This window comes from Halictus rubicundus, chromosome 7 (genome assembly GCF_050948215.1).
Source record: "Halictus rubicundus isolate RS-2024b chromosome 7, iyHalRubi1_principal, whole genome shotgun sequence".
Lineage (NCBI taxonomy): Eukaryota > Metazoa > Arthropoda > Insecta > Hymenoptera > Halictidae > Halictus > Halictus rubicundus.
This window is the reverse complement of record NC_135155.1, coordinates 13,923,398-13,936,364: the sequence shown is the minus strand read 5'-3', so window position 1 is coordinate 13,936,364 and position 12,967 is coordinate 13,923,398. Positions and strand designations below refer to the sequence as shown.

The 12,967-nt window shown below is 43.3% G+C and overlaps 1 protein-coding gene across 1 annotated transcript in view; it reads left to right on the top strand.

Annotated features, from left to right (window-relative positions):
- The window catches only part of LOC143355543 (uncharacterized), a 373,911-nt gene that overhangs the window by 29,442 nt on the left and 331,502 nt on the right, over window positions 1-12,967 (top strand). The window contains exon 2 of the mRNA XM_076790434.1: window positions 8,751-8,936. Coding sequence (XP_076646549.1) covers window positions 8,751-8,936 — 186 coding nt within the window. The remainder of the gene's footprint in view (window positions 1-8,750; window positions 8,937-12,967) is intronic.

Genomic DNA, 12,967 nt, shown 5'->3' with positions numbered 1-12,967 from the left:
AGTGGGAGGACACACGCGGACGATTCTCCCTAAAATCATTGATTTACGCTTTCACGCGTTTCATACGATATTTCCGTGGTGATCGCTGCAAATTTGCCCGAGGTGTGGCCACTCGGATCGTTAGGATTTTGCGACGCCATAGGTGTAAATTGTCATTTCCTACGCGTAAATCAGTGAAACCTGAGCTGAAACTTTTCGTTTCTGCGAGGATACGCTCCGGGCTCTCGGCCTGTCATTTTGATGCATTGCTGTCGTAGATTTGCTATGGTTTGTCGCTGTCGAGCTTTGAGAAACTTCGCGTGGGAGGATGCGGTGTGAACAATTTTATTTCTTTAACAGACGAGGAAACTTTGATTTGTTCAACGATGAACCGTCACTTCGGAAAATTTCATGTAATTCTAGCGAATTATATTAATTGCTACATCGATTACCACTTTAGAAATTGAATTGATCCACTCGTTTTTTTTTTACATAAAGGCACAAAATACGCAGTCTAGTAATAATTATATCTGGAATCAATTTTTAAAAAGATCAACTTGAACAGGACCCAGAAAATATACAAAGCGAATACCTTCAGCTGATAAACTGCTTAATGGAAATGAACAAATAAATGACAAGTTGTTCGTTTAGGGTCGGTGTATTGGTCCGAGTTCTACATATCTAGAACCAACTTTAAAATATGAACAACTTGAACAGGATCCAGACAATATACAAAGCAATTACGTTGACCGGATAAACTGCAAAGTGGGAATGAACAAATAAGTGACAGGTAGCCATTTATTGGCAACGGCTACCAATGAATGGTAGTTGTGCGTCTAGGAAGAGTCGGTGTATTGGTCCGAGTTCTACCAAAAAAATGGGAACAGATGACTTCGTGGATTCCCCAACAAGGTAGAGTATGTCAAACTCATCGAAATCGGTCGAGGATCGGTTGGCTCGGCTAACGAGCATGAAATTCGAGGGATAAAAGCGACAAGAGTCACGGGAAGCGTCATGCAAGGTGCACAAGGGACAGCTCCGTCATACGCTTAGGTGTGCACCTATGGCTTTCAATTGAGACTGGTTTAACGAGCAGTTAGCCACACAGCGTTATCTGATGGCGTCTGTGGCCAGCCGGTGTGTGACACCGTCGTGTCATATCACACGCTTGTCACACTCTCGTGACTGCGCGTCGTGGCCGTCCGCGACATACTATTTACCATGCTATAGTTGTCGAGGAGCGCGCGCGAGCGCGAGCGCACGTGCGACACGCTACGCACCGCCCACTTCGTGTCCCGTAATTACCGGCGACAAAGCGACCGGGCCATCAGCATAACGTGACAACGGAACGAGCTCTTTCTGCGCTGCGATCCGCCACGCAACACGGCGACGAATTAATTTGCGAACGCGCAATTTCACCGATTAAAATCTGCCGAGATTTTTCCAGCCGACACGAAACCTCGCGCCCCGGAAAATCGGCTTGGATCGACGGGGGCGTGGCTTGACTTAATACTGTACCGGCTGGAAGACTATTAGCATCATTCTCTGTGACGCAACTGCACCTTAACACTCGCATAACGCGGTTAACACTTGGCCTGTCACGTCGGTCATATACATATAGACTGCAGATTTTATTGGGGAGGTAAAAATTAAAATTGTAGGAAGATTAACAAAATTTAATAATGGCGATATGTTATTTTTCTTGAAAGAGATAACATTCTATTTGGTTTCTGTATCTAACAATCGATGCGGATTATTTTTATTTTGCAGAAAGATCCGCAGTTTATTCATTTATGGCCGACACAATTTTCTTTAGCAAACTTGAAAATCAATTTTGATCAGTATTTGTCACTAGAAATTGTTATACTATATTGTATATTTGTTATTGCTATATTGTATTTAACAAATTACTACACATTTAAGTATTGTACAAGGTACTATGTCAGCTTCAATAAACTAATGTTTTCAAAAATGTTCTACTTCCTTGAAAGGGATGATTCCGGAGGTGATTTGAGGTAACTTTTTCCTTTGCGAAAATGTTCTCCGCGGTTTTGTTAAGGAGTTATTCACGAAAAACACGGACCAATCAGAGCGCGGCTACTGCGGCCGGATTCCGGCTCGGCCAACGCCAACGCCGCGCTCTGCTGTAGCCGCGCTCTGATTGGTCGGTGTTTTTCGTCAGTAACTCCTCAACGAAGCTGCGGAGAAGATTTTCGCAAAGGAAAAAGTCACTTGAAATGACCTTAGAAACCCGCCCTTTCAAGGAACTGCACTTTTGAGACACTGTATAATCGTTGGAACATGGAATGTTGAAAGCATCAATGGGAGAAGGAAACTGAAGTAAGGTTATGTAGAGTTTTCGGGAAGTTTGGGATCAGGGAGTTAAATTCTTACGATACAAGGTAGGTAGCGTTTCTCGTGAAGGATTCATCGAATCGTGCGAGGACCGTCTCTCGTGTTGCTGAGAGAAAGAGAGCCCGAAGAGCCCGAAGAGCCCGGGAGTATAGGGTATCGTGCGTGCGCGATCGCATACTCGACTCCTCGACAGGGAAATATTCTGACGAGGCCAGGAACAAGGGAACCCGCGACATTAACGAGCAGAATCGATCGGGCTTTACGGTGTTTACCTCTGGCCCGAGCCCGATGATGAGCGGCCCCGTGTACCGCGGAATTTGCATAGGTCGAACACGAGCCTGAACCTCGACGCTCTTAGGCTGTTAGGCTCTTAGGCGTAGCTCTCTCTCTTCCACTGCGCCATCAACATCAACCGGCGCGGTGCGGCGCGGCGGTAGCGTGTCCCCTCTTGAAATTGATGCTTGTCGCGAAATTGCATCGTCCCGAGCGTAATGCTCGGTAAAACGCGTAATCAACCCCCCCTACAATATCTACTGATAAACGGCCGGGGAACTAACGACGCGATGGCACGTACTTTCTTTCGGCCCACCGGGAAAACCGTGAGTCTTATCCGCGGGTTTGATTGAGGCATCGAATCCCTTACCGTTCCACGTATCATCCTCTTATGGTGCACATTGTGTTCTACAGTATTCTCCCCGTAAATGTCGCGAGGTCTCTCCCGTAACTGTGAAAATGTTATCCCCACCACTGGGGGGACCCCCCTCGGAACCAGTCGGGGGTCGAGTATCGGTGAGACTCACACTAATGCTAGCGAAGCAAAAGATTGCAACTTTTCAAATTTTTTAATTCTTTTTATGACACTTTTCCCATTTGTCTCGTTTTTCTAATTAGAATCACACCAAATTGTCCGAGTCAGTTGTAAAACAGGATAATTTTTATAAGTTGACAATAATAGAATAGCATCATTCAATACTTCCGATAACTTTATTGTCTTGCATTTAATCAATTCATTGTTGTAATAAACGCGTAAAATCTGCAGTCTACCTATCAAAATTGAGCAGAGCAAAATTCATACAAATTTAAACACAATATTATGCACTACTTTCCCAAAGTTGCACAGTTTGAGCAGAAATAAATAAAAACATCAGGTCAGTGTAATCGATTGAATATTGCAACGAAAATTCGACGTTTCTTTAAAGAAAAGAAAGGATCGGCTCCGCATTCTTCGATCAGGCAAATTGATATATTGAAAATCAGCGTAAGTACGTCAGGGGCAGAAAAAGACCGGATGGAAATTCCGATCGATAAGAAATGTCCATCGGTCGCCAATTTGACCCGGAGGACCCGCGGTTCGTACGTAATCAGTAATCGTCGCTTAAGAATCATTAAACGGGCACCACCGCGTAATTACAGCGTCGGGACAGATTGCACGTTACGGGGGAACCGTGTGGTTATCGATTGCGATCGGCCAAATTGATTCGGGGAGCCCGATCGAACGAGCCCTGATCGTATTTCGCGTACAGAGAGAGAGAGAGAGAGAGAGAGAGAGAGAGAGAGAGAGAGAGAGAGAGAGAGAGAGAGAGAGAGAGATTGGCGAACCGATCGAAATCGGGACGAAGACATCTGTGAAACGGATCGGCGAAATTTATGCGCGACGCAATGATATATAATTCCCATCGGATTAATTAGGGGACACGTCGAATTACATCGATGCATCGCCTGCAACCGCGGCCCGATGATATACTGGCCAAGTTGCGAAATCTGTGCGAAACCAACCGAAACCAGTGCCGCGAGATTAAGAACGCTCCCCGTGAAATCGGCGAGTAGCGAAAATTGAGTCACACGTTACGTACAGTTACTTCAAAAAGTACCTGTCCCAGTGGACAAATGACCGATTTTTTATTGTTTTTTTTTTCCTCCTTGGAACCTCTACGGAGGACTTCTGCCTTACATATTTCCACGTGCATTGTATGTAAATTACATAATTATCACAGCTTCCTTATATGCAATTATACCGCTTATATCTAATTATATGTCTCTGTACAATTAGTAAATTCGGGATTTTATACATTCATGACAAAAATGCGTAGAAGTAACACAAAACGAAAGAACAGACAATTTTTATTTTGCATGAAGGTTCAACCCTTTGCACTCGAAGCCATTTTAACTCCAAAACGAAATATCTTTTTCCGACCTAGAATATTTCCCTTCTATATATTTTTTTTCATGCTGTACATACGAAAATGGTGCGATTTACTCGTACAGTACTGAAATGTTTAGTAAATTATTAAATGCAAATAAATTTAATACTGTAAAAAATATTTTGAATAATGATATAGGAATTTTTAGTGGCGCCATACAGTCGCCATTCGAGTGCTAAGGGTTAACTGATTTTCCGAGGCAACCGTGCAATCGTGAACATTTTAACGGAAATCGAGCGTTTAGGGTCTCGACTGCTGACGAGCGCGTACAATGGCTCGCAATAGGATCGATCGAGCAGAGATCTCTATTATTACCGCGATCAAAGGATGGCCCATATTCGTCCGTGGCGCCTGCACGAATAATTACGAGCGTCGTTCGCTACTTTTAGATCGGCCCGAAGTGAAAGAAGGGAGCCATCCCGGTTCGTAGATCACGATTATGATCCAGGCTCGCTGTGAACTCTGTCGTGGAGCATCGTCGCCGAGGGGGCCCGTGATTAATTCGAACGCAAATATTTTTCTCCGACCCGATAAGATCCATGCGCGCCGTTCACTTCCAGCTGAATGTTCCAGCTGAGCATTCGATGACTCCGTGCTGTGGAATTCGAAAAATCCCGCGGCTAGTTTCCCCCGAATCGTACGAAAATAGTCCACGTGCACGTGGCTCGTGCGTTCGGATAGCGGAGGCGCGACCTCTGAACCGCTTTCTCAAAATTGGTAACAATCAGTGACGTTATTCTTTGAGTTAGGACGTGAGCTAAGCGAATTCATTTTAAACTGCACCGATAAACACGGATCATATTTCTATTTGATTTTTACCGCAGAGATTCTGCTGATTAGTTCGGACAATCAAAAACCACGATCCAAATTGTACCGTATTTGCTGTCGTTTCGATCACAGAAATGTCACGAATATGATCGCGCAAGTTTTCGAAAGAAATTATAATTAATTAAAAAGGTTCTATTACTCGGTTGATTGTCAGAATACAGGTAACCGGAGAAAGTGAAAGACATGATAATTTTGGGGAACAAATTCCGAGAGAAATTCACCAGTTCGCAAAAATTCGAAAAGGATCGTTTCGGCGCTATAGTTGTGCATCGCAGAGTAACGTTGTCGCGAAATAGAGATGCGTCAACGATGGATACGGACGCAAGCATAAGTGGGACAGTGATCGCGTGAAACGTGTTCTTGTCGAGCAAGGCCGCGCAAAGGATGCCGGTTGCGATCCACTGTAAACGATTTGCTCGTAGAATGGCCGCGGTAAACAGAAAATAACAGAGCGCCGAGACTAGTCGGCTAGCCGGCGTTAACTCATCGAGTTTAGGAGTTTGTTATTTCGGTTTTGCCGTTAACTTCTGCTAGCCGACGACAAGAGACGTTCGCCAGACCACCCTGGAACCACCCTGCACCGGCTGATCGAACTTCCTTTACCTCCGCCGGTGAAACATAAGCAAAACATGCGATATTGCCACGTGTGACGCAACACTATCACGTTTACCGCACGGTCTCGGCAAGTCTGTAGAACTGATAAATAAATCCGAATTTATTGACGATTCTAGAAGGCTTGTCCGCTCTCTGCTTATCATTGGCTCCGTGATCCACTGATCTATGGGAGGTATTATTTTTATATTATATTTAATATTCATATTTATATGTTTTCATTTATCGTGATTGTTAAGAATGGGAATAAATTTCTATTTATTCCCTGTTCCTCAAAATAGATGCAGAACATGTTTATTTCGCACAAAAATCCGCAGTCCAGTTATAATATTTAGTTACGTGATAGCAATAAAAGTAATCCTTAAATTTTTCATCAAATATTTCCCTTCTTTTTTATATTTTACAGATTATTTTATGCTTATATTGCATTCGATGCAATGTCGGAGAAGAAGACAGTAATTTTTGCGTATTTTGGTTAATTTGAAAAAATTAATTTCGAAAAATTATTTTTCGTACACGTTACAATAACGCATTGAAAATGTTGTATCGATAATCCGAAGAGGTAGTATAGTAATTATACCATGAATTTTCGTTTTTATAGAAAAAACGACTTTTAAATCTTCGTTGAAAATAATTTCTTGCGTACATTATAGGACAGTTGTGAGCATGCTGTACCAGGAACCATAAACGGTTGTATTAACCGTGAACTTTTATGTGAATTTTTGTCTTCACAGAGAAAAGGGTAGAATAATTTGGTGTGCATATATTAACATCAAGTTATACATTTGGAATCAGATCAGCATTTTAATCATGATTATATCTTTCTACGAACGTTCTTATACAAACTGAGGTCGAACATTAAGCTTCGTTTCATTTCGATATTCCGATTCGTATTTTCCTTTTATGGCGGATTTTATACGACGCAGCCATAAAAACAACGCATTTCAAATTTCAATAAAGCTGTTCGGTTTATCGCATTTATAAATCCATTAAATCTACAATCAATTTACAAACACCCAGCATGCGTGTGTGTGCATGTAAATTTCAATGTGTAAATAACGGGGGATGTATCGTATTCGACCTTTTTATATTCTGTCAAATGCTTGACCCAATAATAATAATAATAATGATCTTATTTTATCGAACCTTATGTCAAATCAAAAATTGACATGGAGGCAAGAAAGAATTAGCGATTCGATTACAATTCATTCATAATTAGCAAAGTATCGAGGCCACAGGTATAATAAAAATAACAACAAAAAAAGATAAAAGAGTCAGGAAAGAACATTCTACTTGGTTTCTATGTCTTGCAATTGATGCAATATTTATTTTGCATAAAACTAATCACAAACTCTGTCACGAGAGAGAAATTAACTGAATTAATTTCACGAATTCGAACAAATCGTTTTACGGACAAGGACAGTTGTGCTTGAAGAAAATCCAGAGAAAAGATTGCGTCGCTCGCAAGGATAAATCGCACGACACCCCGATCAAAAAGGGCTTAACGCAGGTGGCGGGCGCAGCGTCAATGCACCTCGTTGCAGCGCGTTGCAGCGGGCCGCGATCAGCATCGGATTCGCGAAGAATCGCGAGGAATTCGTGTCGCCCGGCCTGGCCAGGCCGATCAAAAGGTCTTTACGTACCACGGTGAACGGAACAAGCCGTGGCTTCTTTTCATCTTCTCCCCGGGTTCCTCCTCGCGAGCATTTACAATGGACCACACACGCGTCGGTCACCTCTCGCAGCCGAGTGCGCTTCTTACGGGGTCAGGGGCTTCTGTCATCTATCTTAGAGGGGTTCATATTCACTCGGTGACACTAATGCCTGGTCCCCAGTCACAGCAAGAGCTTTATCTGCGCGTTCAGGAACGCGGACGAGTCCGGAGGAACCCACGCCACCTTCTTCTTTTTCCAACTGTGAAGGAAGCGCGTGCGACGACAGGCAAACGGTTCGAACTGCGTGGCACAGTTTTCTCGATGGGATGAATTTTTGAAGCCTATCTGCGTAGATCTGGCTTGCAAATTTTGTGACGAGTGGGAAATTAACACGTTAAATGCCACGTCGGTCGCATATGACTGACAGTGATTTTTAACTGAGAAATTCATTTTTATTATGAGATAGCCAGACAAGCCGAATTTTATAGGAGTTTTTCGAATTCAAAAGGGTTAAGACAGCATCCCTTATAGTACATTTTAAATCTCTAGTTTTGGTGTCATTGATTAAATTATTCCGACTTTGTGAGAATCTCTGCGGTTGATATTTGGCACTTAACGTGTAATAGAGACTTTGATAGTACACTTTTAATCCTTCGAGGTCAACGATTTTGATGAATATTAACGTATTTAAAATAATTAAAATCTTTTCCTTGGGGAAGTGAAAGATGAACGAACAAGAGTTTGAACAACTTCGAGCCTTCTATAAGATATTATAAATATTTCCCTGGGATATCGTGAATCATGCCCCAAAGAATATAATCTTCCACATGAAAAATTTCTAAGAATTGCCTACTCTTCAATGAAATTGTTGAAATTCTACGTATTTTTATATGGCTAATCGTTTGAAACGAGAATTAAAAAAATTTCCAAAAATACCTGGAGGCCACATTACAGCGTAGAAAAATACATATGGGTGAACCTGTAAGAAAATGTAAGATTGTTAATAAGAAGAATTGTATTGACAGTGGTTTGCTTTTCGAACAGCAGTAACGAAATTCGGTTTATTTTAAAATAGAGAAACCCATTGAATAGTGATCACTGTGTGATGTTGATGTTACAGTGGCCGACATGGTTCTTCCAACCAGAACTTCCTCTCAGCACGCCACTGGCAACCACTCACGTGTCCAACGCAAGCAGTATACCTACATCGTCGCATATATCCTCGAGGACACATTCTGATTTACCTAAGGCGCCTGACTTGGTCGACGGCGCCAAGATCCATGGACAAACTCCAACGATATGCACGGTAAGTTTGTCCACGAACTATACTTTTTTCAGAAAAATCACCAATCGATATACTAGGGTAAGAGACCCAATTACTGTGCCCATATCAATTATACTTATCCATAAAACGTAATGAATATTAAAAAAGAGATACTAAATTCTTTCGATAAAGATTTTTTAATATTCATTATGCTTTAAAAATAAGTGTAATTAATATAGGCACGGTAATTGGGGCTCCCATACTAATTGGGCCTCTTAGGTCCCCAATATTCAGTACATATCAGGTCTGTTGAAATTTTCGGGAAATTTCAAGTTTAAATTAATTTTAAAAGAATTATTATAGTGGAAATGAATTTATTCTCCACGAGCTCCAATTGAAAAATATAGAAGAATCAGAAGTAAGAGAGACTAAACAAATTCGGAGCAGGATATTATTTCTTGCTTTCTACCAATTTCAAAATTCCGAATCTCGAGCAATACGGAAATTGAGAAAATGAAAATTCCCCAAAAATTCTGAACGATAAAAACATCTGAAAAATGTATAAACGTGCCACGTTCGACCCGTTAAAATTATACGGACGAGAGATAAGTGTGCACGTAGGCTGCAGCGTCCGGCGGTCGACGCAAACAATTTCGGTTCTGCATAAAGTACCGCCGCGCAGTATAATTATAACACTCGGAGGCGCCCGGAAGAATCCAATCTCTTGAATTTCTCCGTTGTCACCTGGCGATGGCGGCCACCTTGACGAAATTACATGTCGCCGAGGGAAATTGCCAGTTGATTGCCAGCCGGCCTGCGACGATCATGCGTGTCCGCGGCGCGTACAGCCCGCGTCTTTCGAGTCCCATCAGGCCGTTTCTCGCGGCGCCTTTCACGTTCGCCGAGGATAAACTGCGCGCCCGTGTTTGCGGTTTGATTTTCTAAGATACCCTCCAGATTGATCCTGCGGAGATTTTACGGATAACTGTGCGTACAACTGCCAGACGTAACGAGATTGGCCCCTAACCGAACACCAAAACTATCCGGACGCGAAAACGTTTCCTTGATGGAACGGCCAGTACTATCCTGGTCTGAATTCGATTAGTTTTTACCCCTCCCGGGAATTTTTCAATCGGGAGAAAGGGAAATGCAGGAAATCTGACGTCTAGTTGAAATTGTAAACATTGGGTTGAGACGAGAGCTTAAAATTCAGAGATAAAATTTAAATTAATTTATTCATAGGTATAGTTCTCATTGCCAAATTATTGTTATCGTTGCCTAATATGATGCATGCATCGAACAGAATTAGTTGTTAACGGAGTTTGACTTAGTCAAAATCGATTTGTTCGTTTAGATTTGCTAGTGAAAATGTAAATTGCTACGAAATCGTGCAGTTTATTTATAATCGCCAGCCAGCTGACACTATAACCGGAACACAAGATGGTTTTCCTCGAAGAAAGCCGCGACGAACATGATCGTCGCAGACGATGAATTATCCATCGGCGACGAGTCACACGGGCGACGCTGTTCACCGAGAAATTATGATGTCGGCTGGTGTAAAAAGGGCGAGGGACTGAAACGTTATATTGAGCCCGATCTTGCGGTGGATAATTGGTACATGCGACCGGAGTTGCGTTCCGCGTTATAATAAATATTGATGGTAAACTCGAACTTTGTTTAAAGTCACGTTTTATAGCGCATGCAATTTTATGGGAAAAAGGAACGGTTAGGCGGGGACTTGTCCGACATCGATGTTCTGGCCTGTAATAATCCCTGCAATGTTGCGTTTACTCGGTTTTATACCGTAATTTACGCAGTTGCATATTTTTACTCAATATTCCGATTCTCGAAAAATTCACGAATATTCGAACTGCGATAATTTGACTCATTTGGTGGCTTGAAGATCCCACTTCCGCACACCATTGCATCGACCAATACACACCGATAGATTTTTCTTCACGACGCCGACGCAGAGAGCATATTTACTCGAACGTCCGTGAACAGTTTGAAAAATTTTTTCCGAGCGTTAGGATCGCGTGCGCGCGCGATCGGCATCGCGGGCAATTAATTTCACGGAAAAACCCGGGGCCCGATCGCGAACGCGTTTCGTGCGATCGTTTCGGACGGGAGCGTGTGTCTAATGGGCACGCATGATCTTTCACTCGGCGTTTAATCAACGTTTCTCCCTCGCGTCTAATTTGCGCGTTGATTTACGAGCGATCGGCTCCCTGCGCATTCGGAACTGTACCAATTTCGCGATCAAGGCGAGCTGTCTTCGTCGGAGCACGTTCCCGCCGCGTGCTGCCTTTGTTCCGCGAATTTTTCGCGGCGACCAGGTTACCTCGTCCCTCTGTTTCCAATCGTACTTACCGTATACGTGTGTACGAATCGGCAGAAAACTCGGCGGAGGTACGCACGCTCTGTTTGTGATTTATCGCCATGCGTTCCGCATTCGTTCCGCGATTTTTCCCTCGTAGCCAGGTGCGGATATTAACGTTATAGCTTGTCATTGATAGCGGCGTCGGACATGTGCACCGTTCGAGTCGTTCCGCGGCTTGTATCTGCTCGGATTAGAAGGAATATTATGGTTGTACGGATACTTCATTCCTGTTTCAACGGAGAGCGTCGACGGTGTCCCTGTTGTGAGCGATAGCCTCGCGGACCGTTGTTGCATTATCGCAGCCTTTCGGATACGTGTTTAGCGATCTTTTGTTTGAACAGTGAAACCGTGTGCTTCGGCGCGCAGAGATGTATATGTGACTATTGTGGTTCTGGATTTTCAAAATCAAGGTCAATCTTTTTTACCGGATCACTGGACAAATTCTCAAAGACCTCGGGACCCTTTTCGACGCAATTCTAGAAAAGTTTAGAAGCGATGAGACAGATCATTTTCAGAGAGCAGAATCGAGTAAAAATTTGTCCCCAAACATTATGCGAGAGGAGCTTTCTGAATTTTGTCACATTTAAATCCACTCCACAAGGATTAAAAAATGTTTTAACTGTCTCCCCTTGGAAATGAGTTCTTAAAATTTGCTGCGCGAAGTTTCATCGCAGTTTTGTCGAGCGTAGAATAAATCTGAAAAATTTTGAATAAAAATTTGGCGCTCCTTTAATATTGCACATCAGTGTGCTGCATTACGTCGTAGCGTATTGAACCGTGGACACAATAACAGCAGAAAATCCTAATGACAGGATCACAAAGGGTACAAGAACGTTGCAATCGAAGACGGTCTTTCGATCTCGATCCCGGCACAGTGCACACATACCTCGAGTTACGTGGTTCACGTGGGTAGCCTAACATAAATTATTCTTCGACTGTCCGTGGCCGCGCATTTAATTGTGACAACGAGATTGATCGATGCCGCGACTGCTCGGCCGGTACGCGCCATTAATATCGCGGGACACGATTTACGCGGCGGGATAATGCATAATCGAGAAACAAAAGTGCATTGAATGGAGCCAGGGGACCCGGGGACCCGGGGACGGTGCGCGGCGTTATTAAGTATTATATTTAAATCATTTGTTGCATCGGGCTGGGTGCATCGGTGCTAACGAGGGGCCACGACAGCGGCTTAACGAGCCCGTGCACGCCCACGCGGTTTTATCGTTTCAGGGTAAGCATCGTTTTCGATCTTGACGAATGACTGCGCCTCTCTCACCCACCGCTAAAACCACCTCCGCCACTTCCACGAACCACCGTGGTAATGCCGTTGTGACAAAACTGTAAATTGAATATCGACCTGTGCTTTTGCAGGCTTTCTGTGTCATGTCGCCGGCCATTAAACCACCCTTGTGCCTTTGCTTTTACCAAGCCCGTCGTTCCTACGTAGAACCCTGAAAATTAGTTTCGTGTGCGACCAATCGAACCGATCGAACCGACGACGCCTTTCGTGGAATCGCTTGCCCACGGTTTACTCGAACCTCGTCGATCGCGTTTGCCACGGGCACGTTTTGTGCAAGGAAGCTTCCTGAACCGCGTTGCAGTGTCTCAATAAGGCATAGTAACCCTAAGGTGCGGTACAAAACAATATATAACTCGTGCAATTTTCATTATTTCTGTTTGAAAAAAATCA